This window comes from Schistocerca nitens, chromosome 5 (assembly GCF_023898315.1).
Source record: "Schistocerca nitens isolate TAMUIC-IGC-003100 chromosome 5, iqSchNite1.1, whole genome shotgun sequence".
Taxonomy (NCBI): domain Eukaryota; kingdom Metazoa; phylum Arthropoda; class Insecta; order Orthoptera; family Acrididae; genus Schistocerca; species Schistocerca nitens.
In genome coordinates this window covers 740,914,767-740,933,843 of record NC_064618.1, presented here as the reverse complement: position 1 = coordinate 740,933,843, position 19,077 = coordinate 740,914,767, and the positions used below count along the sequence as shown (strand labels likewise).

The 19,077-nt window shown below is 39.9% G+C and overlaps 1 protein-coding gene across 1 annotated transcript in view; it reads left to right on the top strand.

The window, feature by feature from the left end:
- Positions 1–326: 326 nt before the first annotated feature.
- LOC126260144 (eukaryotic translation initiation factor 2-alpha kinase) overlaps positions 327–19,077 on the top strand; it is a 220,521-nt gene continuing 201,770 nt past the window's right edge. Inside the window, exons 1-2 of the mRNA XM_049957398.1 lie at positions 327–629; positions 11,763–11,886. Coding sequence (XP_049813355.1) covers positions 490–629; positions 11,763–11,886 — 264 coding nt within the window. The 5' untranslated portion in view covers positions 327–489. The remainder of the gene's footprint in view (positions 630–11,762; positions 11,887–19,077) is intronic.

Here is a 19,077-nt window from a genome sequence, read left to right as displayed (position 1 = left end):
TTTTGATTTGGATTTTCAGCATTCAGTAGGGATGAAAAGTAATTTCCAAAAGCTACGTAGGAGGTTTAAACTTCGACAGTTGTGATTTAAATTACAACAGTAAGGGTGGTATGTTCGAATCTGAGGCTGTATTAGCAGATGATGTGTTGCAATCAAATTCCGATCGTATTTTTCACCGTTTTTCAGTATTGGAGCTTTAATTAATAATTTTCGCAAGGTCTTTGTTATCAACCAGACTCTTTAATTCGATAGGTATGCGTTTCCGGAAATAGACTATCGAACCTGCGATTCCAGTGGTCATACTTCGACCTAGCCATAACATAACAGGTTTGAACACGTCAGACCATGCAACCACCTACCTGGAGAATGAACCAATCGCAATGCTGTGTTTTGAGTTTCTGTGTTTTGAGTTGTCAGACAAGCGATGTAGTTCAGTGGATGTTGTCAGTGAATTTATGTGAATAGTTGGCATTTGTTATCGTTATTCCCATGGGTTTCCTTTCGATAGTAAAACGAACTAGCGTTATAGCATGCATCACGTTATCATTTATCGTAGTAGCAGCGGAAGATGACAGTGTACCGAAGCTTCCTTACTGCAACCCCGAGGACAGTGCAAAATCTTATGACAAGTAAACATTTTACGTCCTTTTTTTACATCATTTTGTAACTTTTCTGTCTCATAGACATGTGTAAATCTTATTAATCGTAATAACATTGTTTTGATGTCGTGGAAAGAATTTATCGACATTATAATAGCTATGATTTACTTATGCGTTGTATTTTTAACTGCAGTTTCTAGTTTGACATAGTATATTGCCAAAATACATTGATGATAACTGGCAAAAGGAGTGGAACACAGCTGTACTTATCATTGGATACCATGCGATTTGAAGTTTGTCATTTAGCCTATATATATAATGCCATAAATGAGTGTCATTGTTAGTGTGTTCTGAATTGTTTTTTGTTGTTGTTCTGTACATATACAAAAATTTGGAGGAGTAACAATAAAGCAAACAGCCTACATATCAGAACAGTTCACATAAAACAATGCGTCTCTCTGTCTCTTAGGTACTTTCTTTTTTCATTTTTTATTAGTTTGCTGTATATTCTATAAATAGAAACATAACTAGAGGATTTATGTATTTGTTTGTGTTAAACTGCAGGGAGGTAAGTTTTATAGAAGAATCTACCACATTTTATTCTTCAGAGTTCATTGCTCATAATTCAGCTTCATTACTATTTGGTCTTCAATTCGTGTGATCATTGTACAGAGGGGGATTACATTGTCATAGATAGGACATTTGCACTAAATTTTTCGAAATGCTAACATAACAAGAGGTATAAATGGAAATAGGCTACACGAAAAATGCTTGGTGGTCTTATGAATCATACTTTCTGTTTATATTTGAATATCAGAAGTTTACAAAGTAGGTTTTTGATCATCTTTAAAACTTCGTCGCAGGTGGGGTAGTAAATGTACGTAGATTCAATGTCCAACAACATTTTACAAAAACTGTGAATTTTGCACTTATTTTCCTTTGAAAACATTGAAGTCACCTATTAAAACAATTCTTTATGTGATTTAATATCAATAGTGCAGCATTAACAATTACTCACAAAAACTACAGTCAAAAACTGTCACACATGGGACAAGGAATTGTCACTGGTTGGACTCGTGCATAATGGAATCAATTTTTATAAGTTAAAATTAATTTTATGATCATTAATCTATAAATGAATCAGTAGTTAGGCCTAACTCATTGAGACCTCACTTCTTGTTTTCGAATAACCTTGTAGGAAAGTTTTGTTCCTATAAATAATATAAATTTCAGTAGAGTATAGCATTAATGTCCTCAGTAGGCTAGCGAATTATTTTAATTTAAATTTGTTTGATGTTTGGGTATGGTAGAAGAGTAAGAACTTGTTCAAAGTTAATGAAGGATACATCCTTCTCATCATGTGCCGAGTCCTTTAGGGGGATTCCATTGTCACGGGTGGGACAGTTGCACTACGTTTTTCAACAGTCAGATGCTGATATAACATAAAGTATAAATACAAATAAAGTAAAGATTGACTGGTTGCCTTACAAATAATGTTTTACCTTCCCTTTAAATCTGAATGTCAGAAGTTTACAAATTGAGCTTTTATTCATCTTTAAAACTTTGTCGCTGGTGGGACAGCAAGTAGACGTAGCATTGATTAACCACCAACATTTTAGAAGAATTCTGTGATTTGTGCACTTATTTTCTTTTGAAAATATTGAATTCACATTAATAAAACTATTCTCTACATGACATAATATCAATAAATATTAGATTAGTAATACTTAGTTACTTAAAATAATTGCAATCAAGTGGGACAAGGAATTGTCACGGGTGGGACTCATGTGAAGTACAATCTGTTTTATTATTATTATTTGAACTGATTTTATTATGTCAGTTAGCTATGAATCAGTAGGTAACATATACTTAGAGGACACTTTAAGTTTTAATAACTTTGTAGAACATTTTTGTTGCTTATAAATAATATAAATTTTGGTATAGTATTAGTTTACAGGTTTGAGTACTTAATTATTTCACTGGAAATACGGAAGCGTCCGATCCCGCCCGTCTGCTTTGACCCATGACGTCACAAATATGGCGGAAACAAAAACAAACACACACACTTTCCACAAGAAGCCTAATGACACTAACGGGACACGCGCGAAATGGGGTGTTTTGGGTGGGGGGCAAACCAAATATAAACAACCTCCCCAGGGGTCGTAACCCCTGCAATCCATAGAAGATAAAGATGCTTCAGTAGCTGATTAGTGTTTTTTGTCTTTTGAAATAAAATAAAAAAAAATCTCACGGGATACAACGAACAGATCAGAAATATAAATATAATAAACTAAAACAGAAATTGGAGGAAACAGATAATTAAAATAAGTAATAAGCGTTTTTAAATTTTAAAAAAATCTCACGAGATAGAACGAACAGATCAGAAAAGTAAATAAAATAAGATAAAACAGAACTGGAGCTAGCCACACTCAAACCAAACTCCGCGCCGTCATGACGTCACACACGACAACACCCTTACGTCACGGGTCAAAGCGGACGCGTGGGATCGGACGCTTCTGTCGACCCATTTCACTTGAAGAATGTACCACTTTGAAAAAATATACACTTGACCTCTCACCCACTTTTGAAAATGTATAAATTTCCGGGAAACTCATAATATAAGGTGTCCCTAACATGTTTGACATTTGGATTCGGGAGAATAGGAAGAACTTGTTTAAACTCTATGTAGGATACATCCTGCTCGGCAGCTTTAAATACCTCTGCTGAGTCCCCAACAGATTGTATACACATGATCTGTATTTCCCCATTGTCTTCTACACTTCTCTGTGCAATTGCAGCATATCCGTATGTAGTGGATTTCTTTCTTGCAGTTTGGAACTCGAATGTTCCTGGAATGATTTGTTCCACAGCTGGTTCTGAACCTGTAACTTCTTGGGAATTGGGTGTCAACAGGACATCAGGACGAGTCCTCATCACTCATATCTGAATCTGTGTAGATTAGCGAATATATGTTGGGTGAAAGTGGGAAAACCTCCACTTTCTCTAAATCTGATTTTAGGGAAGTTCTACCACATACTAGAATACAGGTATTATAACCGTTGAAGTAATGCTTGCTGCGAATATCTTTAATTTTTTTGACAGCTTTCCAGCGTCCATCCAGAAGGTCTCTGTTTTCATCAATATGATATTTTGTGAGAAGAAGAAAGTTTATTCCAGAAACAGATGATTTGGCACAGTCTAAAAATTCCTGTGCATTGCTGATGATGACTTTTCTTTGCTTAACTTTATTCCAAACAGCCCTTTTTGTTACAGCTCCAATGGCATCCACTGCAACTTTCCCATGTCATGTTGCAAAGAAAAACCATTCTCCAGACACTCCAAAGTCTTGCATCATGTAGCAGAGGTTAGAAATGATGAATTTGTTCTTAAATTGACCTGCACAACCATCAGAAAAAATTCGTATAGAGGTCAAATTGGGAAGCTCTCGTTTCAGCTTACTTATTATAATCTTCAAACATTCATAAACTGAGTACTTGTCATGGCACAGTTCATCGCTCACAATTGCAAATGACTGTAGCCTTGTTTTCATCCAAACACAAATCGTGACCACTGTAATCTGTGTATGACTCCAGTGGGCGCTTTGTATCTCATCTTGTGCCAGTGCTACATAGTTTCCTGCAAAATCTATTTGCAATATCACTTCATCATCACTAACTGATGCTTTCACAGTCTTGAAAGCTCCAGATTGCATCCTTTTGACAAAGAAGTGCTCCTTGAATGTTTTTAGTTGAGACTGAAGTTCAGAGAGAGCTTTATAAAGTGTTCCACTGGTAGTAGTCTGTTTAGGGTGACACTCATGTTCGGTCCATTTTCTCCAAGATATTATGTCACACAAATCAAATTTTCCATCTATTAATGTGTGCAAATTCATGATGCATTTCTTGCATTGACTTGTCATGCATATTTCACTTTCTACATCACAGCAAACAAGATTCATAAGGTGAGTGTGAGTAGCAGGGAAACTAGCTATTTATTTGTGAATGGCTTCAATGATGAAGTTAGCATGATATCTGCGCGCACACACACACACACATTGTGAGGCATTTGAGATGTTAGAACAACATTTTTAGGCTGCAACTCGTAGAATTTTGAAATCTGGATTGTTTTGCTTAAAAAGAAAAAATGCTTCCTTAACTGTCATATTCATGTGACGTTTCTGCAAGCTAACTCTTTTCCCAGTTTCATGGTCTACAATAGACTTTGCATCCTTTACATCAGGTGTCTGCCTGCTGATTTCATCATTTGTGAAAAATTTTTGTATTTTGAGCAGATAATCACCTGTAAGTTTACGAGATGTTTTCTTCACTACTGGGAAAATCTGCTTTACTACCTTTTTAGGTAAACTTTCACTTTCAAGCTTTCTTATTACTGCTGATTTTTTTGAGGGGCTTGAAGGAAGCACCTTCTTTACCCGAGAAACAGCTTTGCCAAGGGACTGAGGACATTTATATGATCCTAACTGGGAAATACAGGTCTCAGACTGATCTTCAATTAATACGGATTTTAGTTTAAGTCTGTACTTCCTTTTTCTTTCAGCTTCCTTCTTTCGATATTCCAATAAAGATTTTTCACTGGAAGATACATTAATCTTCAAATTTTCTCTTATTCTTTTATCCCACTCTCTTTCTTTTTCTTTATGGACATTGTACTTGCTGGTTACTTTCTTCAGTTTTTCTCAAAGTTTCCTCATACGCTCTGCTGATGTTGTTTTCCCCATTTTCTGAATAAACAGTAAGTTTTTATTTAGTGTAAACCATCGAAGCACTTGTTATATCAACCAATTTAACTTAACAATAACAAGAAGTGTTAACTGGTTTAGATTTGAGTAACATCCAAAAAACTGTCACGGGTGGGACACAATTTCTTTTAACATTTATAAATGATAATTTACAACTTAGAAGGTGCCTTATTGTTCATTGGATGTTTTTGTTTTTCTTACTTCTAACCTAAAATATATAGAATTACTATAATTGCTGAGTTAGAAGGTAAACTTTTTCATGTTTTTTGTCACAGGTGGGACACTAAATATATAGTAACTTTTGTGAATTAGCTGCATACTTAATAACTTACCTTTCTTTAAAAACTGAAGTTTGTCAGAAAGATAAGATTCTGCTCTTGAAATTTAACAATTAAAATATCAACAATCGCTGCAACCCAAATTTAAACAGCTGCCAACACAAAAAACAAACCTTTTGTTTTCCATCCTCATCTGTAGAATCGCCAACTTTGTTTAACTATATTTCCTCATCTAATTATGTAATTTTTATTATTTTTTCAGGACGGTAAATTTCAACTTTTGTAGATTCAAAAAACTATAACATTGTTAAATTTGGCATTTTTTCAAAAAATAAGCCTCAGGCTCAGTTTGGCATGGAATGACCCTTTACATTTTCAGTATCTGGATTTCTTGCTTAAAAAATGTTTCCTCTACTGTCATATTAATGCAACATTTTGAAAATGCCGATTCCACCCATCTGCTTTGATCCATGATGTCATCAAGATAGCAGGCAGCCCTTTTTTCAGCATACACATTATGGCTGCAATAATGTCACTAGATATCTAACAAAGATATGAATGACATAAAATATTGCACTCCAGCAATTACATTAAACTAACAGACCAGCAATGGGAAGTAGGAGATTTTGGGAAGAGACAAGTTAGATATACAGCAATAAGAATAATATTACCAACTAAGACAGTGATAGCAAGAACACACAATAGCTTAACTGTTATCAAAATACCACATCTTGAAGATATCAATTCGGCTCTTGTCACTAACTTTCATGGTGCAAATCTCACAGCCATACAACAACACAGGAAATTCCACTAGGTTCATCTTTATTGGTTTGGATATATCCCAGTTCTGTCAGATTTTAGTGTATTTAAATATTATGGCTCAGCCAAGGACGATTTTTCATTATATTCATTTATAAAACTTTCCAGTGTCACTGATGAGAGATCATAGATATAAACAATCACTACCTCCAGATCCTTTAAGCATCCTGTAAATTTCTTTGATCTAAATGTTGGCAAACGTTATTTTGATTTTTTCATCTTTATCTCTAGACAACTTGTTGGTTGTCATGCCTGCATAGAATGCAGCACAGTCGTTGCAGCATAGCTTGTAGATCACATGACTGGTTTCACAGGTAGCCCTGCCTTTGATGTGATAGGTAATGTTAGTGACTGGACTGGAGTAGGAGGATGTATGGGACAGGTCTTGCATCTAGGTCTATTACAGGGGTATGAGCCATTAGGTAAGGGATTGGGAGCATGGGTTGTGTAAGGATGGATGAGTATATTGTGTAGGTTTGGTGGACGGCGGAATACCACGGTAGGACGGGTGGGAAGGATAGTGGGTAGGACCTTTCTCATTTCAGGGCACGATGAGAGGCAGTTGAAGCCCTGGTGAAGAATGTAATTCAATTGCTCCAGTCCCGGATGGTACCGAATTACGAGGGGAATGCTCCTCTGTGGCTGGACTGTGGGACTTTGGGAGGTGGTGGGAGACTGGAAAGATAGGGCATGGGAAATTTGTTTTTGTACAAGGATGGGAGGATAATTATGGTTAGTGAAGGCTACAGTGAGACCCTCGTTATCTTTAGAGAGGGACTGCTCGTCATTGCAGATGCGATGACCACGGGTGGCTAGGCTGTACGGAAGGGACTTCTTGGTGTGCAATGGGTGGCAGCTGTCGAAGTAGAGGTATTGCTGGTTGTTAGTAGGTTCGATATGGACGGAGGTACTGATGTAGCCATCTCTGAGGCGGAGGTCAACATCTAGGAAGGTGGCGTGTTGGGTTGAGGAGGACCAGGTGAAGCAAATGGGGTAGAAGTAGTTGAGGTTCTGGAGGAATGTGAATAAGGTGTCCTCACCTTCAATCCAGATAGCAGAGATGTCATCAATGAATCTGAACCAGGTGACGGGTTTTGGATTCTGTGTTACCAACCATTTCCTCAACCGACTCTCCACAGTTCCTCTCCCTTTACCACATGGTGCCTTGCTCGTCACTACTGATGCCACCTCCCTGTACACTAACATTCCTCATGCCCATGGCCTTACTGCTATCGAACACTACCTTTCCAGACACACTATGGATTCCAAACCGACAACCACCTTCCTAGTCTCCATGACCAACTATATCCTCACAAACAATTACTTCTCCTTTGAAGGCATTACCTACAAACAAATCCACAGTACGGCTATGGGCACCCGCATGTCACCCTCCTATGCTAACCTAGTCATGGGCCATATAGAGGAATCCTTCCAACAAGCTGTCTGTCCCTATGAACGGCCACTGACAAACTGTGGCCAAAAAACAAGTGGTCCACTCTGTAGCTGAACATGCTGCCAAACATGACACCCCTCACATCAATGACTGCTTCACAGCCTGTGCCATATGGATCCTTCCCACCAACACCAGCTTTTCTGAATTGCACAGGTGGGAACTTTCCCTGCAGTATGTCTTACATTCCTGTAACCCTCCTGGCCTCAACCTTCGTTAGTCACTGTCCGCACCCATCCATCCCCCTCCCTGTTCCCATTCCAGCACTACACAGCCGTCATTTCACTGCCGCACCCAGTCTTTTAATTTCTTTTATTTTTATTTCTCTCCTTTCCGCTACTTACCCCCTCCCCCCTTTGCACCTTCTCTCCTACCCTCTGTCTGAACTGTAACATTTCACTGTCCACCAGTCCCACCATACTATCCCTCCCCCTCCCGTGCCTCAGCCTCCTCCTTAACCCCACCCAGTCGCCACTCCCATCATGCACTGGTGCTGCTGCTCACAGTGTAGTTTCAGCTCTCTGAGACTGCTGATGTGTGTGCAGGTTGCGCTTGCGTGTGTGTGTGTGTGTGTGTGTGTGTGTGTGTGTGTGTGTGGGCGCGCGCGCGCTTGTGTATAGCCGAAAGCTATGATTGTGTGAATCTTTTTTATTGTTCCTATCGCGGCTCAGCATCTTCGCTATATGGTGAGTAGCAACTTTCCTTCTCTCGTATTGTTAAAGTCCAATTCTGTACTAACATCACTCGCAAAGAATATAGAGACATTAACACCTCACACTAGAGTGCGTCACCACTTACTCCAGCATGCACTCTAGCAACACATTCACTTCAGACACGCTGCTCCTCAAGATGATGCATTGCACAACACTGTTATGTCATGGGTCAAATCAGACAGGTAGAAACAGACCCTTTGCTTGACCCAACATTTCTGCAAGCTAACTCTTATTCCACTTGCTGTGTCTACAATAGATTTGCCATTTTTTATACCAGATGTTTGCCTGCTGACTGTATCTCTTGTGAAAAAATTTTGTATTTTGAGCAGATTGTCATCTAAATGGCAACCCAGTTCTAAGCAAAGAAGGGAAGGCAGAAAGGTGGAAGGAGTATATAGAGGGTTTATACAAGGGCGATGTACTTGAGGACAATATTATGGAAATGGAAGAGGATGTAGATGAAGACGAAATGGGAGATAACATACTGCGTGAGGAGTTTGACAGAGCACTGAAAGACCTGAGTCGAAACAAGGCCCCGGGAGTAGACAACATTCCATTAGAACTACTGATGGCCTCGGGAGGGCCAGTCATGACAAAACTTTACCATCTGGTGAGCACGATGTATGAGACAGGCGAAATACCCTCAGACTTCAAGAAGAATATAATAATTCCAATCCCAAAAAAAGCAGGTGTTGACAGATGTGAAAATTACCGGACTATCAGTTTAATAAGTCACAGCTGCAAAATACTAACGCGAATTCTTTACAGACGAATGGAAAAACTGTTAGAAGCGGACCTCGGGGAAGATCAGTTTGGATTCCGTAGAAATGTTGGAACACGTGAGGCAATACTGACCTTACGACTTATCTTAGAAGCTAGATTAAGAAAAGGCAAACCTACGTTTCTAGCATTTGTTGACTTAGAGAAAGCTTTTGACAATGTTAACTGGAATACTCTCTTTCAAATTCTGAAGGTGGCAGGGGTAAAATACAGGGAGCGAAAGGCTATTTACAATTTGTACAGAAACCAGATGGCAGTTATAAGAGTCGAGGGGCATGAAAGGGAAGCAGTGGTTGGGAAAGGTGTGAGACAGGGTTGTAGCCTCTCCCCGATGTTATTCAATCTGTATATTGAGCAAGCAGTAAAGGAAACAAAAGAAAAATTCGGAGTAGGTATTAAAATCCATGGAGAAGAAGTAAAAACTTTGAGGTTCGCCGATGACATTGTAATTCTGTCAGAGACAGCAAAGGACTTGGAAGAGCAGTTGAACGGAATGGACAGTGTCTTGAAAGGAGGATATAAGATGAACATCAACAAAAGCAAGACGAGGATAATGGAATGTAGTCAAATTAAGTCGGGTGATGCTGAGGGAATTAGGTTAGGAAATGAGACACTTAAAGTAGTAAAGGAGTTTTGCTATTTAGGGAGTAAAATAACCGATGATGGTCGAAGTAGAGAGGATATAAAATGTAGACTGGCAATGGCAAGGAAAGCGTTTCTCAAGAAGAGAAATTTGTTAACATCAAGTATAGATTTAAGTGTCAGGAAGTCGTTTCTGAAAGTATTTGTATGGAGTGTAGCCATGTATGGAAGTGAAACATGGACGATAACTAGTTTGGACAAGAAGAGAATAGAAGCTTTCGAAATGTGGTGCTACAGAAGAATGCTGAAGATAAGGTGGGTAGATCACATAACTAATGAGGAGGTACTGAATAGGATTGGGGAGAAGAGAAGTTTGTGGCACAACTTGACTAGAAGAAGGGATCGGTTGGTAGGACATGTTTTGAGGCATCAAGGGATCACAAATTTAGCATTGGAGGGCAGCGTGGAGGGTAAAAATCGTAGAGGGAGACCAAGAGATGAATACACTAAACAGATTCAGAAGGATGTAGGTTGCAGTAGGTACTGGGAGATGAAGGAGCTTGCACAGGATAGAGTAGCATGGAGAGCTGCATCAAACCAGTCTCAGGACTGAAGACCACAACAACAACATGTCATCTAAAAGTTCACGTGATGTTTTCTTGTTGACAAAGAAAATTTGCTTTGGTACCTATTTAGACAGGTTTTCCCATGCAATATTTTTTTTTACTGTAGTTTTTTCCCCGAGGACCTGGTAGGAAGCATGTTCTTTACCCAAGAGGCAGATTTGCTTGACGGACTGAAGACATTCACATGATCTTGTCTGGGAGGTACAGGTTTCAAACTCATTTTCAGTCGGTACAGATTTTAGTTTAAGCCTATACCTCCTTTTTCTTTCAGGCACCTTCCTATGATGTTCAACTAAAAGTTTTTCATAAGATGTATCTTCATGTTTTTCCATCTTCTTCTGTCACGTTCTTTCTCTTTATTGGAGTTGTAGTTCGCTTGCATCTTTCTTCATAGTTCTCTCATACAGTCTACTGTCATTGTTTTCCTCATTTTTCTGAATAAATAATAAGTCAGTATTAGTGTAAACCATTAAGGCACCAGTTATTCTAACCAACAAAACTAAAAACTGTGTTAAATTGTTAAGCTTTTAATAACAGCTTAAAAACTTTTATGGCTGGGACACAACTACTTTCATTATTTATATATGGTCATTTATGTTCTAAACACTGCCTTATGGGTCACCAGATGTTTTTATTGGTTTTCTTCATTCCTAATCTAAAATAAACAAGAGTGCTATTATTGCTGTGATAAAGATTTGCATGTTTTCTATCATGGGTGGGGCACAAAATGCATAGCTCTTTTGAAAATTGTGTACTTAATATCATATGTTTCTTTTAAAACCAAAGCTCGTATGTGCTGCTCTTCAAACTTAACATCATCATCAACAACAGCTGAAATCTCCAATATAAAAGCCAGTCTAGATGTCCTACATTCTCATCTACAGTAGTAACAAATTTATATAAATATATTTCCTCAAGTAATTTTGTAGCTTTAGTAATTTTTCATAACAATAAAATTTAACTTTTGTAGATTCAAAAAACTGTAAAATAAATTAAATTACAAATAAAATTTAAAATAATCGCGGACTCAGGCTCACACGGAATCACCCAAATAATTACAGGAACAGAAATTTGTAATGGGGTATGCAGATACTATGCCAGCAGACAAAATTTAGTATTTAAATATCTGACTGATAACTTTTCTCTTTTTTTTTAGGTTAGTATATGTAAGCACACTAGATGGCTCGTTATCAGCCCTTAATTTGGAAGATGGCTTTTTGGCCTGGAGCATTGAAACTGGGCCTGGACCAATGCTTTCTTCTAGCATCCATAGACGAGAGGTTAGTTAATTTATACAGTTCATAAGTGTAATCTGTAATTGTCTTGTAGCATGCGTTTTTGAGGTTCTTTCTACGGTACTGACGTGTATTGACTGTGGCATTAATTGTTAACCCAACATATGAAACTGATCAGGAAATATATTAATTCCAAACCATGCCACATCATATTAGGAAGATTACTGACTGCTGATACTAAATAGTGTATATAACATTGTAATGCATTTCTAGGTGAGGGCAAACCAAAAGATGAAAACTGAAAGCCAAGGACAACTTAAAAGGGAAGCTAGTGAGCTACAAAATGAAGATACTATCTTTGTTTGCAGAAAGAGGTGAAAAAAGGAAGGAAGATTAGGATTTAACATCCCATCCCCATCGAGGCCATATTAGAGGTGGGAGGGATGATGAGTTTGCAGGGTTGCACATTAGTTGGTTTTCTTGTATTGCTTGTATATGGTTGCAGTATTATACATTCAAAATGCAGCGTTTTAGGTAGCTGGTTTTCCAACCATTGGAATGAGTAGGTGTTTGAATTTGCAGAAATGATTTAAATTTAGTGAAAGTGTTTTTGAAACTTTCTAAGCAGAGCAGAAACCATATTATCCTTCATTCTAAGGGAAAATACTAATATAGTGGTGTGAGGTGACACAGTTTAACTTTCTTTGTTGTAGAGAGAAGAAAGAATTTGAGTTAACTGTAAATGTCAGTGTGGACTGGAAAAAGTACCAATTGCAGATGCCTGTCTAAAAAACTAGCACAAATAGCCTTATCTACTTGCAGTACACTTTTGCCTCACCATGAGTGGGTATTTGAAAGCAGAAATGTGACGATATTTATTTTGCTTATGTGTTATTATTTTTGGTTATGTATTGTAGGTTGTGTTGGCAGACCAAACTGTAGCATCTCCCAAGGTCTGTGTCAGCTTGAAAGGTGGCAGTTTGGTTCTGAATTGGCAGTCAACACACACTAAATCCTGAATAATTCTATTTCTTTTTATGGCATGTATTTCATAAAAATTTGCAAGTACGACTGCTGTAGTTTCATAGTATTATGTGCTTGTAATTTCTGAGTGACATATATTGGGTACAGTTTTATCATTGGTTCCATCTTAACCAAGAAATTTGATGGTTCTTCTCCCCATTCATTTTGTTTCACACTGTGAATTTCATAGCAAGAATACGGGAAGAACAATTTATGTACAGGTTCCATCTTGGATTATCTATTATCTGATTTTACTTCAGTTAATATTTCTGATGTGGGTTTATTGTTAGATAAATGGACAAATTGTGATTAGGGATGTGAAGAGATTGTCTGGATAGAAGGAAAAGATCTTAATAACAGAATGTGTTGTAATATAAATCAAGAGCACACAGATATGCAAAACTCAGTTGTGTAAAGTCCCGTCTAAGGTACTTGGGGAACGGGTTAATAAAGTATTTAAAGTAAATTTTTTGTATCTACCAAATGACTAATTTATTTGGCTGAACAAGTTTCCTTTACAATGGTTGACTTAAGATTAAGAATATGCATAATGATAAAATGCAAAGACTAAATGTGTGCACAACTCTAGAGTCTAAGAACTGTGTCTTGAAACAAATGGGAACTAAATGGAAGTATGCAGAACTCTTTTTGTAGAATTACACTTACAACTTTTGGAGAACCATTGATTGCAGATGTTCTTTTTTCCATCTCATGAGTATGTTGACTAATTTGATGCAACCTCCCTTGTGCCAACCTATTCATCTAAGAGTAGCACTTACACTCAACATTCTCAATTATTTGCTGTATACATTTGGATCCCTGTCCTCCTCTACAGTTTTTGCCTCCATACAGCCCCCACTAATATCATGGAAGGTATTTTCTGTCATATTAGTGTATGCTGTGGGTTGTCCTGCCTGTTTGTCTACTTAGTGTTTCCAAATACATTTCCTCACTATTTTTATGGAGAATGTCTCCTTTTATATTAATTATCTGCAGCCTTCTGTAAAATCACTTCTCAGCTAGGTACTTCAGTTCTATTTTTTTATGGTTTTCCCATAAGTTTTCTCTCATAATATAGTCTCAGAATTTTCATCCTCAAATTAATGTATGTGTTTGATACTGAATAGGCTTCTTTTGGTGAGGAATGCTGTCTTTCCCTACAATGGTCTGCTTCTTATGTTGACCATGCTTCATCCATTGTGTCTTTTTTTTTCATCCAGTGTACCAGAATTCTTCCACTTCTACCATTTTGTCCCCACTCGTACTGTTAAATTTGTTGTTAATTGTGTTTCTGCTATTCATCAGTTCTTTGTTTTTCTTTGGTTGACTCTCAGTCAACATTCTCTGCTCATTCTGTTTGTTCCATTTGATAGGTCCTGTAAATCTTTCTTACTTTCATAGTAGACAATTCATCAGTGAAACTCATGATGGTGTTTTTTCCGTGAGTTTTAATCCCATTTCAATCCTTGTTTTTTCATTATGCAGATTGAACAGTGGAGGATAAAGAGTACATCCTCCTTAATCCCAGCACTTCTCACTTGATCTTTTATTCTTATTGTTTCACTTGATCTTGTGCATGTTATATATTACCCATATTTCCCTGTTGTGTATACCTCTTTGCGACGATTTCAACATCTTGCACCGCTTTACATTGTTCAAAGACTTTGCTTTGTTGACAGATTGTGTGTTGATTTTACGCATCTGTTGCATTCAGTAATACAGGAACTACTACTTTGGTTGCTGTAACATCCCTCAGGCCAAATGTAACAGCTTCAGTTTTCCTTTTCATTCATTTGTATATTAGGCCTATTCTGGGATACATGAAATTGTCAAATGGTTTGTGTAATAGTTCTAGCATTTATCTGCCCTTGCTATCTGTGGAAAATGATATTCTCCCAAAGGTGTGATGACATATCAGAAGTCTCATAGTGAAGTATAAAAAGAGTAAAAATATTTGTGATCTAATCCAAACCCTTAGTAAAACCAACTTGAATTATCATTCAGATCAATGGTTCTAGAATTTTTAAAAGAATGTACTTTATTCCCTCCTCTTCATTGTATTCCAAGACTTCCAAAGCCCTTTCAAACTCTAATATTGGACCCATTATGTCCAAATTAGTTACTGTTTATCTTCTTCTATAACATTAGCACACTGGTCTTCAGTTTACTCTTTCTTTAGTTGTGGAAACCTTGTACGCTCTTAATGCTGATGCCTTGGTTCTAAATTCTCCATAATTTATTTTGACTTTATTGCATGCTGAATCTGTCTTCTGACAACTGCTTCTTTTTCAGTTTCTTAACATCTTTCCTACAGCCATTTCACTTGACTTTATTTTCATTTCTAAGTGACATATCATGGAATGACTTTCTTTTCCTAGACTTTTAGTATTTGCTTCTTTTGTCAACAAGCTGAAGTATGTGTGTTGTAGAAAAGTACTTCTAAAATGTAAATACTTTTGGATTAAAGGAAACCATTCACTGAAAAGCAGAAGCATTGAGATTTCATTGGACACACACGAAAAGAAAGAAAACTTGCTAGGTTTTGTAGTAATCCTTTTACAGGCCAAAGTAAAATAAACACACATACACTTTTATACATACAGACACCTGTGCCATTACAATGTGCCAGCTGGACTAACAGTGTCACTGTTGCATTTTAGCAGGTTGACTATGTTTGTGCTGGGGTTAGGGCTAGGTGGGATGGTAGAGGGTAGCAGGAGCCAGTGAGAGGAATTGTGGTGGATGGCTAGTGGTTCCAAGGCCAGCAAACGATATGTCAGCTAGGGATGCAGGAGGGAGGGGTGACAGTTGTACGGGCTAGGCATGTGATGCATGGCTGTAGTGGCCAGTGGGGTATGGCAGATGCTGAAGGTGACATGGGGAAGTGAATGGGGATGGAGTGACAGATGGAGGAAGGGGAAACTGTTGGATGGAGGGTGCAGGAATAGTGGGTTACGGGTGATTGAGGCCAGGATGATTATGGGAGTGGAGGATATGTCGTAAGAATACCACCCATCTGTGTCAGTGGGTGGTAGAGAAGGTGCTGGCGAAGGGAAGGATCCAGATGGCCCAGTTTGTGAAGTAACCATTGAAATTGAGCATGTTGTGCCACCAGGTGTTCCACTTTGTGCATGGCAACAGTTTGCCTTTAGCCGTTCATACTGGTGGAGAGCTGGTTGATCGTCATATTGATGTAAAAGCTGTAAAGTGTTTGCTGCATGATTGATATATGACATGGCTGCTTTCACAGTTGGCCCAACCTGTGGCCTCTTCTCCTATGCCATCAGTGGCTGGGTGACCGGTGAAAGCAGCCATGGCATATACAAATCCTGCTGCAAACACTGCACATCTTTTTACATCAGTGTGACTACCAATCGGCTGTCCACCAGGATGACTGGCTACCACCAAACTGTTGTCAAGAACAAAGCTGACCATTTGGTGGCACAACATTCAGCTGACCACATCATGCTCGGTTTCAAAGGCTGTTTCATAACCCAGGCCATTTGGATCCTGTGCTCCACCCTCAGCTTCTCTGAACTAAGCAAATGAGAGTTATCCTTAAAATACGTCCTTCACTCCTGTGATCATCCTCACCTCAATCTCTGATAAACCCGCTGTCTCTGCACCCTCCACACAACAGTGTCCCTTTCCTCCATACTGCCACCCTCTCCCTATTCATGTCACTTCAGCATTTGCCGTACCCCAGTGGCTCCTACAACTGCGCATTACATGCCTAGTCTGTATACCTGCCACTCCTCCCTCGCATTCCTAGCCAGCAAACTGGCTGCCTCCAAAGTTGTTAGCCATCCACTCCCAATTCTGTCTCCATGGCTCTTGCCTCCCTCCAGCCGGTCCACGCAGCACTACCCTCACCACAACCTAGTCAACATGCTGAAATGCAGCACTGGCACTCTTAGTCCAGCCAGTACCACGTAATGGCATAGACGTGTATATATATATATATATATATATATATATATATATATATATATATATATAGACACACACACTCCTGGAAATGGAAAAAAGAACACATTGACACCGGTGTGTCAGACCCACCATACTTGCTCCGGACACTGCGAGAGGGCTGTACAAGCAATGATCACACGCACGGCACAGCGGACACACCAGGAACCGCGGTGTTGGCCGTCGAATGGCGCTAGCTGCGCAGCATTTGTGCACCGCCGCCGTCAGTGTCAGCCAGTTTGCCGTGGCATACGGAGCTCCATCGCAGTCTTTAACACTGGTAGCATGCCGCGACAGCGTGGACGTGAACCGTATGTGCAGTTGACGGACTTTGAGCGAGGGCGTATAGTGGGCATGCGGGAGGCCGGGTGGACGTACCGCCGAATTGCTCAACACGTGGGGCGTGAGGTCTCCACAGTACATCGATGTTGTCGCCAGTGGTCGGCGGAAGGTGCACGTGCCCGTCGACCTGGGACCGGACCGCAGCGACGCACGGATGCACGCCAAGACCGTAGGATCCTACGCAGTGCCGTAGGGGACCGCACCGCCACTTCCCAGCAAATTAGGGACACTGTTGCTCCTGGGGTATCGGCGAGGACCATTCGCAACCGTCTCCATGAAGCTGGGCTACGGTCCCGCACACCGTTAGGCCGTCTTCCGCTCACGCCCCAACATCGTGCAGCCCGCCTCCAGTGGTGTCGCGACAGGCGTGAATGGAGGGACGAATGGAGACGTGTCGATGAGAGTCGCTTCTGCCTTGGTGCCAATGATGGTCGTATGCGTGTTTGGCGCCGTGCAGGTGAGCGCCACAATCAGGACTGCATACGACCGAGGCACACAGGGCCAACACCTGGCATCATGGTGTGGGGAGCGATCTCCTACACTGGCCGTACACCACTGGTGATCGTCGAGGGGACACTGAATAGTGCACGGTACATCCAAACCGTCATCGAACCCATCGTTCTACCATTCCTAGACCGGCAAGGGAACTTGCTGTTCCAACAGGACAATGCACGTCCGCATGTATCCCGTGCCACCCAACGTGCTCTAGAAGGTGTAAGTCAACTACCCTGGCCAGCAAGACCTCCGGATCTGTCCCCCATTGAGCATGTTTGGGACTGGATGAAGCGTCGTCTCACGCGGTCTGCACGTCCAGCACGAACGCTGGTCCAACTGAGTCGCCAGGTGGAAATGGCATGGCAAGCCGTTCCACAGGACTACATCCAGCATCTCTACGATCGTCTCCATGGGAGAATAGCAGCCTGCATTGCTGCGAAAGGTGGATATACACTGTACTAGTGCCGGCATTGTGCATGCTCTGTTGCCTGTGTCTATGTGCCTGTGGTTCTGTCAGTGTGATCGTGTGATGTATCTGACCCCAGGAATGTGTCAATAAAGTTTCCCCTTCCTGGGACAATGAATTCACGGTGTTCTTATTTCAATTTCCAGTAGTGTGAAACATTCCACGTAGGAAAAATATATCTAAAAACAAAGATGATGTGACTTACCAAATGAAAGTGCTGGCAGGTCGACAGACACACAAACGAACACAAACATACACACAAAATTCAAGCTTTCGCAACAAACTGTTGCCTCATCAGGAAAGAGGGAAGGAGAGGGAAAGACGAAAGGATGTGGGTTTTAAGGGAGAGGGTAAGGAGTCATTCCAATCCCGGGAGCGGAAAGACTTACCTTAGGGGGAAAAAAGGACGGGTATACACTCGCGCGCGCACACACACACATATCCATCCACACATATACAGACACAAGCAGACTTGGTCTTTAAATATGTCTGCTTGTGTCTGTATATGTGTGGATGGATATGTGTGTGTGTGCGCGAGTGTATACCCGTCCTTTTTGCCCCCTAAGGTAAGTCTTTCCGCTCCCGGGATTGGAATGACTCCTTACCCTCTCCCTTAAAACCCACATCCTTTCGTCTTTCCCTCTCCTTCCCTCTTTCCTGATGAGGCAACAGTTTGTTGCAAAAGCTTGAATTTTGTGAGTGTGTTTGTGTTTGTTTGTGTGTCTATCGACCTGCCAGCGCTTTCGTTCGGTAAGTCATATATATATATATATATAATTATTTTATTCTAGTTCATAAAAGGATTACTCCAAAACCTAGCAAACTCAACACGTCTGCTCTCATTTTTGGTATGTCAATTCCTCCTCGACTAAACTACTACTTGTGATATTGATTATTGCAATACCTACAGCCTCAGAAAACTTGGAATGCACTTGAACATTCCT